Genomic DNA, 15620 nt, shown 5'->3' with positions numbered 1-15620 from the left:
GAGGGCAAACCGGGCCTCTTTCTCCCAACTTCTCTGCCAGGGTCAGGTAGGGTGAACGGTTTAGCTCTGGCAGGTGTGTGTGTGTGTGTGTGTGTGTGTGTGTGTGTGCATGCTTGTACATTCTTGTGAGCCCAGGGAAAGAGCGATAAAATCACCTGTAGAGGGGCTCACCCATTGAGCAGCCTCTGGGTGCTGGGCCCAAGCGTCTGAAGCTGAAAGAAAACGGCTGTATTTGGAAATCTCGATCGATACCCTGCAAGTACTTCATTGGAAACTGAAATGGCGAGCCACGGTGTCCCTTTACCGCTGCGGTGGGCCTGGGGATGGGTGAGTGGTGGAGAGAAGGTTGGGAGGGAGCATGGGTTTTCCGATGGCGGAGGGCCTGTGGCTCCATCCTCCCCGTCCCCGTGAGTGGTGGCCAGAGCCACACCCTTCTCTGCAGTCTGCATCTGTGGGAAATGCCGGTGACCTCTGCAGGCGGTGACCTCCGCAGGACAGGGGTGGCGGCTCCTAACGGAGGGGCTCTAGGCAGTAGCCCCCGCTCGCAAATATCTCTCCCTGACCCCCACCCACTCTGGTGTCAGCCTCAGAATTTTACAATTACATCTTCACGTCTTGGAATCCCGAATGATTGTGGCGTTCTAGGCTCGCAGCATTGAGAAGCCCATGGCGAGTGTAGCCACTCAGCTGCCAGCTAACATTTTGTGTGAGCTAACAGCCGGCAGGTGGGCGTGTAAGTTCGTGTGCTTGGGGCGGGGGCAAGAGAGAAGGGATGGGGATGCCGACACTCAGGTGGGGGTATATTGCAGAGAGACCGTGGTTCCCAGAGGCCTGAGCTCCGTGTCAGGAGGGCTGGGGTGGAGGCACGCCTTGGCTTCCTTCGATGGCTTCTGTGGCCAGGGAGGTGCCTCCCTGCCAGGAGTATAACAGGGCTGGGTTGCCAAGACCAGCTGTAGCACAGAGGCAGATGGGGAGACACTGGTCAACAGAGGAGTGCCTTGGCTTCCCCGCGGTGCTGGAGATCACCGAGGGTGTCTCTTCTGCTGCCGTCACCTATATCACAAACCCTCGTGAGAACTGGGGCCTGGGCACCTGGTGCTTGCACAGTCGTCTCATTTCTCAGGCTGCATCCCATGCTCGGGGCAGATGGCGCTTTTTGGGTGACCAGTGCAATATGTTGCCCCCAGGTGGGTGACCAGCAGAGAGCTGGGGCCATGGCCCACTCTGACATATAGAGGAGTCACCACCATCAAACCCAGCCCTGTAGGATCCAGACCCAACTTCTCCTTATTGGCAAATCTCATTCTTCTTGAGGACTCAGAGCAGAGCCCCTTCCCCACAAGCTGTCCTCATTGCTCTGAATTCCTGTTGCACTTACTCTGGTTTGACAGCCATCCTTGTCCTGGTCTTCAGCACCTTGGCCGGTCTAGCATGTCTTCTTAACTGGACAGTAGGTTCTCTAAGGGCCGAGCTGTGTCTTTACTGATCTCCGTGCATCATCTCTGCCATCTCCCCTCCCCAGAGCCCTCAGCACACTGCCACGCACATGGTAGGCTCTCCCAGAATGAGGTGATTGTTTATGATGATAACAGTGACACTGGTGTTCATGACTTTCAGGACAAGTTCTTTACTGTGATTGCCAAGGTCCTACATCCTGTGACCCTTCCACCTGTCTAGCCTTCTTTGCTGCAGGCTAGCTGCCCTTCCCCCACTGCCTTCCATCCACACTGGCCTTCCACCAGCTCCCAGAGGCTCTGCTCTGTCCCAACATTTGCTGGTCCCTGGAGATGGCACCTTCTTCTTCTCCCAGCTAACTCCTTGTCACCCTTCCAACATCAGCCAATACTGCCTCCTCAGGGCTGTCTTCCTTCCCAGTCTGGGCAGGGACCTTTGTTTTCAGCCCCCCTAGAGCCTTTTCCTTTGCTGAATTCCCAGTTTCGGCCTTTCTGGTGACTCTCCATGAACAGTGTGATGGCTGGTTGTTGGCCACTCAAAGAACTAACAGCCCCTTGTCTGCCCAACAGGTGGCTGGACAAGGATAAGGATGATGGTCAGTTGGTCCGAGAGTTGCTGCCCAGTGATAGCAATGCGACACTGAAGAGTAAGTTGTCCCGAGAGACCAGGTGGTGGGTGTGCCCCTGATGAGAGAGGCATCCTCCCGGCTCTTGAACTGTTCACATCATTCCCGGAGGGCAGCAGTGGGGAGGGTGGAGGGGAAGAGGCTCTGAGGGAGGATCTGGAATCCTCTTCTCTGTAGTAGCTTTGTGGCATTGGGTATGGGCCCCTGAGTGCACACAGGCCTCTGTTGATGAGAGCAACAAAGGAGGCAGCATCAGCCAAACAGACGTGTCTATCCTCCCTTGTGCACCTACGATGCAGACCTTTCTGGGTGATAAAATGGAAGAACACCAACATGGCATCCTGTTTTGTGACAGGGAGCTTCGGGCCCACATGAGGATTTCACTCCTGGCTGGCTACTTCTGAACTATTGACATCTTGAGCCAAACATGTAACCTTCTAAGGCTCTGATTCCTCACTTGTAAAGCCAAGATCAGAATACATATACAGTGCATATATAATGCGCTAAACACGGTCTGCAAAGCTTGACGTTCCTTTGTTTCAGTGTCTTCATCCATCAGATGAGAAACTGGACAGGGTGGTTGTTTGAGGTCCTTCATTCAAGTCTTTTACACTCAGTGGTCTTTGAATGCTTTCCTGTTGTCGGCATGTTCATACCTTGCGGGCAGGCCAAACAGGGATCAGCGTCCCAGTGTTGTTGATGAGGGGACCTGGCAGAGATGAAGGGAGCCCTGCCCCATCACAGGGCAACTTACGGAGAGCAAGGGTTAGGCTGACCACCGCCACCCCACCCCCGCCCCCCGTAAACCAGTGTCCCGCCCTGGCTGCGGATTGCCCTCCTGCTGCAGCCCTTTCCACCCACCCTGCACTAATCCCTCCCTCCCTGCCTCCCACCTTGGACTCCCAGACTTCCGCTACCACATCAGCCTGAAGACCGGGGACGTCTCTGGGGCCAGCACAGATTCCAGGGTCTACATCAAGCTCTATGGGGATAAATCTGACACCATCAAGCAAATTCTTCTCGTCTCTGACAACAATCTGCAGGACTATTTTGAACGTGGCCGGGTGGATGAGTTCACGCTGGAGACCCTGAACATTGGAACTGTAAGTCTCCTTCCCAAGACCACGTGACATGCTCTCACCCACACCGCATGTGTCCACGTGTGGGTGCACGCACACACTCACATGCACACGCACTCATGCACACATTGCACACTCACATACACACAAACACACTCTCGCATACACATGGGTGAACACATTTTAAAGGGAAAAAATGCCCTCTTGGGGGTTAGCGAAGTACATTACTTTCCAGCTATGACCCGGAGCAGCAGAATATATGTGAACAGTGGTTAAGCTCCCAGAGTCCGTTTAGGGACAGAATGTGTATTTTTGTGTCTATAGTTCCAACATTTCCTTTACCTACATAGGCAAGACCAATGTAGCTGGGTCCCAGACACTGGAGAAGGGGACACAGGCATGTGGGGAAGGAAAAGAGGAGAAGGGAAAAAATGAAAAGAGGGGCTGAAAATCTTCCCAATTCCAAACTTGAGTATCCATCTATCTGAATTGTGCTCAGGAAACCTGTTTCAATGTACAACCCCAGCAACACTGGAGAGATACTGCCTTAGAAGATGGCACCTGAGGGTGTCCCTCTGTCAAGGACCCAGTGGCCCGGCTGCTAGAAATCTGAGCAGTTCATCTAGAAGAACACAGATCTAATGCCCTCAACCATAGTGTTGGAAACTTTTCTGGAAATGTCCAAGCTGGGCTTCTTGTTAGCACCTGTCCTTCTCAAGGTGTGGCTAGCAGGAGTTGGGATGCTGACAAGCTCCCATCTGTGACCTTACTTTCCTGTCCCTTTCCCCTCTCTCTAAGCCTCACCATATTTCAGGTACTCCATCAAAGTGCTCTCATGTCAGTCATTTATCTCTTGATGGTAATGAGCTTAAATCACAGTCTTCCTTCCTCAAAATGTATTTACATTTTCAGCTGAATTAATAATCGTGGAGTGAGATGCTGTTCCCTTTACTGAGGATTTCTGGCAACTGCCCCAGATAGATGAGACATCTGAGGGGAGGGGAATGGCATCTGGGGACTTTCCTTGCTTTTTTGAAACCCCCTCAACAAGCAGTGTGGCCAAGAGGTTGGGAGAGCCAGCTCTGGCTGCTGACGGCCCAAGGCTCCATGTTTCCACTTACCTGCTGAGCCTGTAAGTTTCTTCACCTTTGCTTGTCCTCATTCATAACAACAGGGGACACCAGGGGGATTGTTATTGGCATTAACCATGTTGATAGCACCCACATGCCCGCAGTAGGTGCTCAGTAAGCTGGCGGTTAATCAACAGTCGCGCCATGTAGGTGCTAGGCATTCTGGAATTGAACGAACTTCAGGAGTTCTGTCCTTAAGGAGCTTCCCATCCTGTCAGGTAGAAGACACTTGTCCCTGTCTTTATTCTTCCAGCTGATCCCATTGCTGTCCCAGCACCACCGACAATGAAGCTCTCCTGTGGCCCTTGGCACTCACCCAGAAGGTTCTCAGGCTTTGTAAACAAAGCCTGTTTCCTTCCTACAATTTCAGGGGACCCAGGCTACATGCACTCAGTTCTGATGCTATTTTCATTATCAGCCGCAAGAGGCACTTAGCACTCATAAGTGCGAGAACAGGGCTTAGAGGAACAATTTTCTAACTCTAGCCTTCTGGCACCAGACTCATGGCTAGCATTACCCCTTCAAACCATCACAAAGAGAAGCTGAGGGGAGGGGGAGGGACCAGCAGGGATCTCAAGGCTATTTGATAATTCTGTCTAATGTTCGAATCGCCCCGTAAACAGCATTAAAAAAAACAAAACGCACTAAAGGGATTTGAACATTGAAGAACCAAGTACTCGTGAGGATGGTAACATGATGATCTACGCAGTGGTCTGTGTTAAATGTAAAGATGTTAAAATGTAAAATAGCAAAGCAAGTGGACTACTGAGCGTTACTGGAAAGAGAAAGATGTTCCTCAGGGCCAAGAGTGAGAGAAGGGATTGAGCACAGAACTGAGGGATACATCAGAGAAGAAATGCAGAAATGGGTACGGTACTGTCTTGTTTAAACAAAGCAAAGCCAAGCCAATAACACAGCTACCGAAGCAAATGGTTAATGTTTTGAACGTTTGCTTCCTTGTGTGGCCACCACTCAACACAATCACAGACATACTGGAGTCACACCCGCTCCCCAACTTACTTCTCACAACTACCACAAGGGTGAGCTCCTCTTAAGAGGAGAAAACAAAGGCTCCGGGCGGGAGAAGTGCCCCGACTGGCTGATGGTGGACAAGACTGGGAACCAGCCTCCTCCTGCTGAGCCCCCCTCTTCTGGGGAGCTGAAGGTCTGGGTCAAGGAAAGCAGTTTGTACCAGTGTTGGTGGTGGGTGGGAGGTGGGTGGAAGCATGGAGATTTCTGTGCACCAGCTTTTTGCTCACTCGCACCCTGGGTTTCTTTCTAGATCAGTCGGCTGGTGATTGGGCATGACAGCACAGGCATGCACGCCAGCTGGTTCCTCGGCAGTGTCCAGATCCGCGTGCCCCGCCAAGGCAAGCAGTACACCTTCCCTGCCAACCGCTGGCTGGACAAGAACCAAGCTGATGGGCGCCTGGAGGTGGAGCTCTATCCCAGTGAGGTCGTGGAGATCCAGAAATGTATGGAAGCAGCAGTGATGGGACCACCAGCATTGTTTCCCTGCAGGATGGGGTGTGGGGAAGGAGAAGGGACTGTGGGGTGACTTAACTTGATTCCAAGGGGGAGTCTTAGGGGAGATGATGGGGCTTCTGATTGCCTGCGGTGCCATGGTTCTAGGAGGGGAAAAGCAGCTCAAATTACAGATAGGGAAAGTGAGGACTCCATGGATGAAATATTTTTTTCTGGAATAAAGGCAGCAAATGATTCTATTAAGAAATGTACATTCTCAGCCCTGTGTACAGGAGTTTGAGACATAGTCTGTGTCTTCTTCTGGGAAGACTGGCTGAGGAGATAAAGCTGTTTATTTATTCATTTATTGAATAAGTATATATATTGACTGTTTCTCTGAGCCAGCACTGCCCTAGGCACAAAATAGGCGAAACTTGCCCTTGTGGAATTTACATTCTACCAGGGGAGGCAAACAATAAATATATAATACAATGGCAAGTAAGAGCTATGAAGAAAATGAAGCAGGATAGGATGTTAGTAATGACATGGGGGTGGGGGACTTTTTTGGACAGGATGACAACATCTCTGAATGAGGGTGAAGTTCACAGTGATCTCTCCTCAACTATCCTGTAGGTTTCTTGAGGGCTGTATCATATACACATGCTGTGTAATGGTACCTGCCACTGTGAAGAATCAACTCTTTCTCTTTTTAGAAGTTAGAACTTGATTTCCATCACAATAATACAGGTACTAGTTAATAAGATACAGATTTTTAGAAAGCAGTAGTTCCCTTCTCCTTACCATCTCCCTTCTTCAAAGGTAACAATTGCTTTCACTTTCCCTCTGAAGTTTATCTCCATATTTGTAATAATTTGCTTGCCAATTCCTTGATTATTTTATTCATAGACACGAACTCTTGACTTCTTACAATGGAGGAGGAGGGTTTAGCTCTTTTAACACACATGAATGTATGTGTGTGTGTGTGTGTGTGTGTGTGTGCATCCATTCCTCCCAGCCTCCAATAAAATTAAATCAGTATTCAATTTTTACATTATTATGACTATGTAAATATTATACATTCTGAAACACATACTGTATGATGATTACATTTCAATTTTTGTACAACTCTTTGTTTTTTCTGGAGTTAATGATAGCCTCAGTTTTCATCTATATAGTTTTCTATATACCCATCTGTATTTCTATATACCCACCTATCTGTATTAGTTTGCTAGGGCTGCCATAAAAAAATACCACAGAATAGATGGCTTAAACAACAGAAATCTATTTTCTCACAGTTCCAGAAGCCAGAAGTCCACGACCAGGGTGTCAGCAGATCACATTTCTTCTGAGGCCTTTTCTTTGCCTTGCAAATAGCTGCCTTCTTGCTGCATGTTCACATGGTATTTCCTTTAGGCATTTGCATGTCTGTGTCCTAGTATCTTCCTCTTATAAAGATACCAGTCATATAGGATTAGGGCCTCACTTTAATGACCATAATTGAACTTAATTTTCTCTTTAAAGGTCCTGTCTCTAAGTCACATTCTGAGATACTAGGGGTTAGGACTTTAATACATGAATTTGCGTTGGAGTACGAGACAACTCTCCCATAACATCATTTTATCTCCATCTCCCCAATAGAACTAAAATTCTTTTCATAATTCTGTTTCCTCTCTACCTCCTTCCACTCACTCCTTGCCCCAAGACATTCCTTTAGGAACCTCTGTCCTCCTGCTCTCTAGGCTGCCATGAAGCTGTCCTTTTGGGACTTCCTTTTGCCCATCTTTTTGGAAATTCCTTTCTTTTTTGATTTTCTATTTCCTGGACTTCATGTCTTTCTCTTCTTTGGTTTCTTCCTTCTTTTCGTTTCTACTGGATAGCTTCCTGAGAAAATGTGCATGGAAGAGAAAAGTTGAGACCTTGCATGTCTGGGAATGTCTCACAATTGATCAGGAATTTGGCTTATTATAGAATTCTTAGTTAGAATTCATTTTCCCTTAAAGTTTAGAAGGAATTATTCTACCATTTTCTAACTCCCAGTGTTGCAGTTTGGAAGTCTGATACCATTCTGTTATCCAACCCTTTAGGGTTTTTTCTCTCTAGAAGTTTATAGGATCCTATTTTTATACCTGGCATTCTGAAATTTCATGATGTCCTCACTGCCTTTTGTGATCTTAGTTTCATCCATTACTCTGGATTCATCACGGGCTCCTTCTATGGAGAATTTTTTAATTCTGAGGCTTTTATGGGTATTTCTTTAACAATTTCTAACTCTCTATCCTCTGTTTTCTTGGTAAGATGTTGCAATTCCTCTACTTTTCTTACCTTTCTATCATTTGTTATTTTGTTCTTGAGAAATTTCCTCTATTGTTCTTATGAGCTGTCCTTGACTTTATCCTTACTATGGACTATTTTATTTCAGCTACCACATGTTGATTTCCAATAGCTGGTTCTTGCTCTGTGAATGGTCATTTTTATCATAGTTTTGTGTAATTCTGGCTGCCTATTGCTCTAGGATCTGACAGAGGGAATGAGGTTGTGGGTTCTGTCCATTAAGAATGCCAGCTTTTACTGAATCTCCCCATTGTGCAAATGCTTGCCTACCCTCACTCCCAGCTGATCCTGGTATCTCTAGTTCAACTTCGTTAGGCTCTCAGCCAGTCCTCTTATTTTCTGCCCCAAATCTCTCATATTGCTATGGTAATGGAAGAGCCCCCATCTTGTTGAAAATAACAATCTTACCTTGGAAATAAAAATCACGATATCATCTTATGGCATTTCTGCGAGGGTAAGTCTTAACAGTAGTTGCTGAAAAACCATAATCCCATAGTTCTGGAAGACATCTCCCTCATCGTCAGAAATGGTGCACACCTAGTGGTGCACACCTCTAACACATTTCCACCCTCTAACTACTTACTAACATATTACTTCAGGACACAGACAGCTCTCTCTGGGTGTAGATATATCTGTTGATGTCATCTGAAAGGTGAATATATTTAAATAAAAATTATAATTTCAGGGGTCCCTGGCTGGCTCAGTTGGTAGAGCATGCAACCCTTGATCTTGGGGTCATGAGTTCAAGCCCCATGTTAATGTATGTATTTTAAGAAAAGAAAGAAAGAAAGAAAATTCTAATTTCAGTCCCTTGTCCTTTACTGAACATAAGGAAGCCTTTGCTTCTTTCTACTCCGTGGTGTCTGCCCAGGGGCCGGCAGACAGCAGTGAGCGCTCACTGGTGTATTAACGACTCCTCATGCCTGGCTCCGGAAGTCGCGTGTGGTACAGTGGATCACTGGGCTCTGGAGTCTGATTGCTTGAGTTTGCCATTTCGGCCACCCACTCAATTCCTTTAAGCCTCAATTTGTCAGCCTGAAAAATGGCACTGATAGTTCTCATCTCGATGCTGCGGAGAGGGTTAGATGAGATGGTGCCCGTGAAGCACCAGGCGTGGCACAGGGTCAGGAATGTTGGCTTTGCTGCTATCACTGCTATTATTAATATTACCGAATGTCCTGTTTTCTCCCCACGTGCCCACCCAGTGGTCCATTATGAGCTTGAGGTTTGGACGGGGGATGTGGGCGGTGCAGGCACCACTGCCCGAGTCTACGTGCAGATCTATGGCGAGGACGGCAAGACAGAAGTGCTCTTCCTGTCCAGCCGCTCGAAAGTTTTTGAGCGGGCATCCAAGGACACGTTCCAGGTGTGTGTGGGTAAGGCAGCGGGAGTGCCCACAGAGGGCCAGAGGATGCCCCAAAATGAAGGGCTTGGACTAGCTCAGCGGTTCTCGTTCCTGGCTTCTTAGAATCACCTGGAGAGCTTTAAGAAAAAAAAAAAGTGCTGCCTGGCCCACATCCGGATCAGTTAAGTCAGAACCTCTATGGTGGGATGCGTTTTCGGGGTATGCTTCTGAAAGCTCTGCCGGGAGGCTAACAAGCTGCCAATTCCGAGAACCGCTGGAGTAGATGATTCTAATTTGACAAAATGTGTCCTGAAGCCCCTGGTTACTGCATCCACTGCCAGCCTGTGATTGTACAGCTCTCTCCGCCTGTGGGCAGGGCCACGCTTCGAGGCAGGATCTGGGGAGGAGCCTCCTGGCTGCGTTCTTGATGCCCCAGGATTCTGTACTTCCCTTTGAGTAGAGAAGAAAAAGATGAGAATGTGAGCATGTTGTTGGCAGGGGAGGAGAATGCAGGTGTAACGCCCTGTGGGGGACACATGAATGTTTCCTGTGGGATACTAGTGCGTGTGAGTGAGTGTATGTGTGTGTGTGTGTGTGTGTGTGTGTGTGTGTGTGTGTAAGCAGGTATGTGTGTGCAGGGAGCATATTCATGCTGGGTGCTCTGTGTGTGTTTGTGTGCCTCAGGTCACTTGGCCCTCGGCAAAGAGTCCTACCCCAGTGCCCGGCAGGGTCTGATTGAGCTGGGTTAGGGCATACGGAACATTGGTGCTGGAAGGGGCCTCACTGAGGCCAACCCCCCATAACACTGCTGAGGAAGTAGAGGCCCTAGCATTTCACCTCTGTGAGCCTCAGATTCTTCCTCAGTTCAAACCTAGCCTTAGAGTGCCTCCCTAGCCTGCTTCGAAGTCCTTAGAAGGGTCAAAACGGTGAAGGTCAGGGAATGTACTCAGGAAATTGTGGCCAGTTGTGGGGGTGGAACAGAGCAGAGCGTCTTCCAATGCCAGCATGCTGTGTGGCTGGAAGTGATGCGGTCATGAATGTGGTCATGGGAGACGCATGGGTGCTGAGAAGACAGATGTGGGAAGAGGGGATGGTGAGCAGGCCCAACTGGAGAGGTTGAGGGCAGGGATGCTCTGACTTGGAAAATGCTGGGGAGGAGATCTAATGTGCTGAAGAACAAACTTACCAGGCCCAGAGCCCATCCCCTAAGTAGCTGAGAGGGAAAAATGCCTCTCCTTCAGGGCTCCTGGGCTCTCATTTTGGCTGATAACTTTCTCACAAAGGTGGTTTTGGCCTACATTGTGGCTTCATGAACAGAGTCAGAAGAACTGAGTTCTCATCTAGGCCTGGACTCCAGTTATGGGGCACTGAGAAACTCAGGTCCCCAGTCACCAGGACACATGTGGGAAAATTGGTGGCACCAGGCTTTGAAAAGTGTCAGACACCCAGAAGGGGCCCATCAGAATGGGGAACAGAGTGGCTCAACCAGCAGGTACCCCATGTGGACCCTCCCCTGAGCTCTGTGGGGCTAGACCTCACTGCAGGGTGAGGCTTAGAACAGAGTAAGGAGATCAAAGGCCGAGGACCTAATCTTCTGAAGAAAAGCTAAAGCTAAATCCATCCACGCTCTGCCAGACCGTGCCGGAGAGAAGCAAGAAAGAACAGTCCCTGTCTTAAGTAATTCCCCGTTCAGGTGGGCAGGGAGCAGCTCATGTGGACAGGGAGGGCATCCAGGACAGACCAGAACCACGGCCAAGGTCTGGGCTCCCTCTGCACTGCCAGGGAAAGAAGCCTGTGCTGGGGGAGAGGCCTGGGGTCCCTGGGGACATGGGGGAGGGGGTTGGGTGTATTTTTGAAAAATAACACGGTTTTCTTGCTCATTACATACAAAAGTTGTATATGATTCATGCTGAAAAAAACTTTGGAAAGAGAATGCAGAAAAGCACAAACTGAAAAGGAAGGTAGTAATAAGGTTCAGGAAATGAAATGAATGGATTTCCTTGGAGGCAGAGGAAGGAATAAAGGCGCTCTGGGTGAGGGGAGTGCATGAACAGAGGTGTGGAGCCAGGAGTGACAGGAATGAATGCGATGTGCATGTGTGTGTGCGTGCATGTGTGGATGTGGGGCGGGGTGAAGGGAGAGAGGCAGGGAGACCATCCTGACCACGACCCAGGGGTTAGAAGGAAGTAAGTGTGGGTGGAAGGAGGGGCTGCAAGAGGTCCTGGAAGGCCGGCTGAACAAGCAGGCTGAGAGAGAGGGAGCTGGTGGAAGCTTGTGAGCTCGAGGCCCCGGGCCTCCCCACCGGGGCTCCGCACACAGGCCCAGGCCTGGCTGCACAGGGGAGGTGGGGAGGACACCAGGGCCCCCCCCAGCCACTGCCCTGCGCTTTGCACAGCTGGAGGCGGCGGACGTGGGTGAGGTCTTCAAGATCCGGCTGGGGCACACGGGCGAAGGCTTCGGACCCAGCTGGTTCGTGGACACGCTGTGGCTGCGGCACCTGGTGGTGCGGGAGGTGGAGCTCACGCCCGAGGAGGAGGCCCGGAAGAAGAAGGAGAAGGACAGGCTGCGGCAGCTGCTCAAGAAGGAGCGGCTGAAGGCCAAGCTGCAGAGGAAGAAGAAGAAGAAAAAGAAGGGTAGCGATGAGGAGGACGAGGGGGACGAGGAGGAGGAGTCCTCGTCGGAGGAGTCCTCGTCTGAGGAGGAGGAGGAGGAGGAGGAGACCGAGGAGGAGGAGGAAGAGGAGGAGTTTGGGCCAGGGATGCAGGAGGTGATTGAGGAGTACAAGTTCGAAGCCCACCGCTGGCTGGCCCGGGGCAAGGAGGACAATGAACTTGTCGTGGAGCTGGTGCCGGCAGGCCGGCCGGGCCCTGAGCGTAAGCCCGAGGAGGGGTCTGCAGGTCTGCTGAAGGGGGCCAGGTGAAGGGGGGTGTCTAGCTCGCCAATCATGTGGCAGCCCCATAGCGGGGCACCCGTCATGGTTCCCAAGTGGGTCTCCTGACCTGTGACAGGCCTCTGCCTGGGGTTAGCCCTGCCCCCTCGGGCGGCTCTCAGGGGGAGCCTGGATGTAGCTCGCGATGACTGAAAGTGGGACATAACGTAGGAGGACGGCCAAGGGCGTCTCCCCTTGACTCTCAGGCTCCTGGGCCTCATGGCAAAGAAAAGTCTTGAGCAGTGGGGAGGGATAGGTTCTTTCCAGGTTAGTGCAGATGTGGAGGAATCTGTAGGTCCTTCCCGCTCCCACGAGCTGGCTGGATCCGAGAGGCTGAGCCTCAGGTCCGCCCCGAGGCCTAGGTGTCCTCAACGCCACGTTTTTCTCTGTCCCCAGCCAACACCTATGAGGTCCAGGTAATCACGGGGAATGTGCCCAAGGCCGGCACCGATGCCAATGTCTACCTGACCATCTACGGGGAGGAGTACGGGGACACAGGCGAGCGGCCCCTGAAGAAGTCGGACAAGTCGAACAAGTTTGAGCAGGGCCAGGTAGAGTGGGGGCTCTCTGGCCCTTGCGTGGGTGGTGGCGACTGCTGGTTCCGGAGGCCACACCCCCACCAGCACGGTGTCCAGCAGGGTGCTTTGTTGAGTCTACCCAGATGTAATCGAAGCGGTTCCTCTGTGAGCTCTGGCGCCTTGTGGTGGGGGGCATAAGATAGGCCAGGGAGGGGAGCGTCGAGCACCACGAAGCCCACAGGAACTGACCAGAGATATTACGGGTAGCAGACGCTCAGGCGCTGAGGGGGTGGAGCAGGGGGGTTCAAGGAGGAAGTGCCGACGGCGCTTTGGGGAAAACATGGTAGGAAGGAGAGCTGTACACTGGCCATGGTGGGTGAGTGTGGGATGGGTGCCCACGATTACCGTGAGAGGTGTTCCCCGAGGATGGGTCCAGGGGACAGAGATGTGGGGTGGAAATCTGGAAGGCCCAGCTCGAGGACACGGAGTCTTCCCACTGTGCTGTGTTAACGCTGAGCCAGGAGGCGCACTGCCTCTGGGAAGCTTGATGAGCCCAGTTAAGGGGGGTGGGGCATGAGAGCCTTGAAAGAAGGTTGAGAAGCCTGGACTCAGTCCTGGTCCTGCCCCAGCGGGAGCCACGAAGGCTTTTGAACGGTGAGAGAAATGCATGCACACCCCTCTTCCAGGTATCGTGGGGAGAGTGTGAAAAATCCAGCTGTCATCTTTGTCCTTCAAGATGTTACAATATTCTCTGGCTGGAAGACTGTCCCCAGCTCACCTTTCTCATTCCTGCCCCTGATCCCAAAGCCACATTTCCTCATCCACACAGAGGAAGAAGAGAAACCAAACCCATGAAAGTACTTCTGGGCTCCTCTGGTTTCTTTCAGAGGCTGCCTGCTTTTTCTTTCAACACTGCCTTGCCATGACTTAAGGTTTAGGGTTTATTTCCATAGCCACTATGATCCTGGATTGGAAGAAAACTGTCATAGAGGACGTAACTGGTACAATGGGTGAAATTTGAATATGGGCTTGTATGTTAGATAATAGTATTGTGTCGATAGTATTGTGTTTCCTGAGTTTGGTAATTGTCCTGGGATTATATGAGAATCACCTGTTCTTAGGAAAGCTATGATGAAGAATTCAGAGGTGAAGAATCATGGTATCTGCCATTTACTTTTAAACGTTTCAGAAAAATAATAGCAAAAGAGAGAGGGAAAGCAAATATTGCAAAATGTAGGTGAAGGGCATATAAAATTTCATTGTACTGTTTCCGCAAATTTTCTGTAGACTTGATTGTTTTTCAATATAAAGAATTTAAGAAGTTACAGCCAAGAGGAATCCCTTATCAGGTCCCGATGTCGCCTGCCTCCTGCAGTGCAGACGCATATATTGGGCTACGCTCACGGCCTTCCTACTCACATGGTGAGGGAGTGCAAGTCTCCTGTTCCTGTGAATCACTTTGGATTTACACTTTGAATTCTGTAAATCACCTTGGATTTGCACTTTGGCTCATCCCAGGTGCTTAGAATGCGTGGCTGAAGGGCTTATGCACACATGTGCACACATAGCACAGGGTTTCAGCACACACCCAACAACGGGCCCTCCACGGGCGCACGCACACACACACACACACACACACACACACCCCACAACACAAACGTGGGTGGCCAGCCCACCTGCCTTCTCCTCTGCCCCTCACGGTCACCTTCCTGGCCTTCCCACTCCTCCTACCACCCTTTGGGACACAGAGTGAAAAGACCCCTGGTGTGGGCAGGTTATAAAAGCATGCAGATCACACACAGTCAACTGGCTGCCACAGGTTTCCACACCCCTTTCCCTCAATGGTTTGAGTCTCCCTGCCGGCCCCAGGATCCCCCAGGTGCTGATGTGTAGGGGGGGTGGGGCGCACCATGTCTCAGGGCGGGGGGGGGGGGGCATCCCTCTGAGTGCTTCTCTGGCCCTTCCCAGACAGATACCTTCACCATCTATGCTATTGACTTGGGGGCTCTGACCAAGATTCGGATTCGCCATGACAACTCGGGCAACAGACCGGGCTGGTTCCTGGACAGAATAGACATCACCGACATGAACAATGAAGTCACGTGAGTGGGGCTTGAGGGGAGGGGGGGAAGGCCATGCCTGCTTCTTAGTCCTGGGAAGAGGGCTGAGGGTGGGGTGGTTGGGATGTCTGAGGCTGGGGCAGGGTGGTGGCTGTATGTTAGTTTGGCTCCTGTGGCTGGCTGGGTGGGCACTGCCTCTCTCTCTCCCCTCTCACTGGGCAGCCCCCTGGAGTTCCTGCCCTGGCAGGTGACAGGACCTCCAATCTAGTTCTTGAGATCCATCAGTTCAGAAGGTCGGGTTTCCTGTCCCTGTCAGACCTCCACTGGCCTAGTCTCCATGCCTAGACTTAGTCACTCATCCGTGTCTCCACATATGAAGCGACTTCCAGTACAATGTTTTAATGTTCTAGACCAGGGGTAAGCACACTTTTTCTCTAAGGGCCAGATAGGAAATATTTTAGGCTTTGGGGCCATTTGGTCTCTGTCATAATTGATCTGTTTGACTTTGCAGCAGGGTAGCAGCCATAGGTGACACTTGGTGGATGTGGCTGTGTTCCAATAAAACTTTATTCGTGAACACTGAAACTTGAATTTCATGTCATTTTCACATGTCACAAAATAACAGTGTTCCTTAGATTTTCTTTTTTTCAGCCACTTTAAAAATGTAAAATTCAGGGGTACCCG

General features: G+C 50.5%; 1 protein-coding gene across 4 annotated transcripts in view; it reads left to right on the top strand.

The window, feature by feature from the left end:
• LOXHD1 (lipoxygenase homology PLAT domains 1) overlaps window positions 1-15620 on the top strand; it is a 167433-nt gene that overhangs the window by 85662 nt on the left and 66151 nt on the right. For 3 of the 4 annotated variants that reach the window (XM_045042203.1, XM_045042202.1, XM_045042200.1), the window contains 7 exons: window positions 2025-2101; window positions 2987-3183; window positions 5572-5764; window positions 9290-9450; window positions 11825-12302; window positions 12755-12909; window positions 14845-14978. In XM_045042203.1, coding sequence (XP_044898138.1) covers window positions 2025-2101; window positions 2987-3183; window positions 5572-5764; window positions 9290-9450; window positions 11825-12302; window positions 12755-12909; window positions 14845-14978 — 1395 coding nt within the window. Of the gene's footprint in view, window positions 1-2024; window positions 2102-2986; window positions 3184-5571; window positions 5765-9289; window positions 9451-11824; window positions 12303-12754; window positions 12910-14844; window positions 14979-15620 lie in introns of those variants that run through there. The other variant, XM_045042201.1, reaches the window with a different exon arrangement.

Source organism: Felis catus, chromosome D3 (assembly GCF_018350175.1).
Source record: "Felis catus isolate Fca126 chromosome D3, F.catus_Fca126_mat1.0, whole genome shotgun sequence".
Lineage (NCBI taxonomy): Eukaryota > Metazoa > Chordata > Mammalia > Carnivora > Felidae > Felis > Felis catus.
This window is presented reverse-complemented; position numbering and strand designations above follow the sequence as displayed.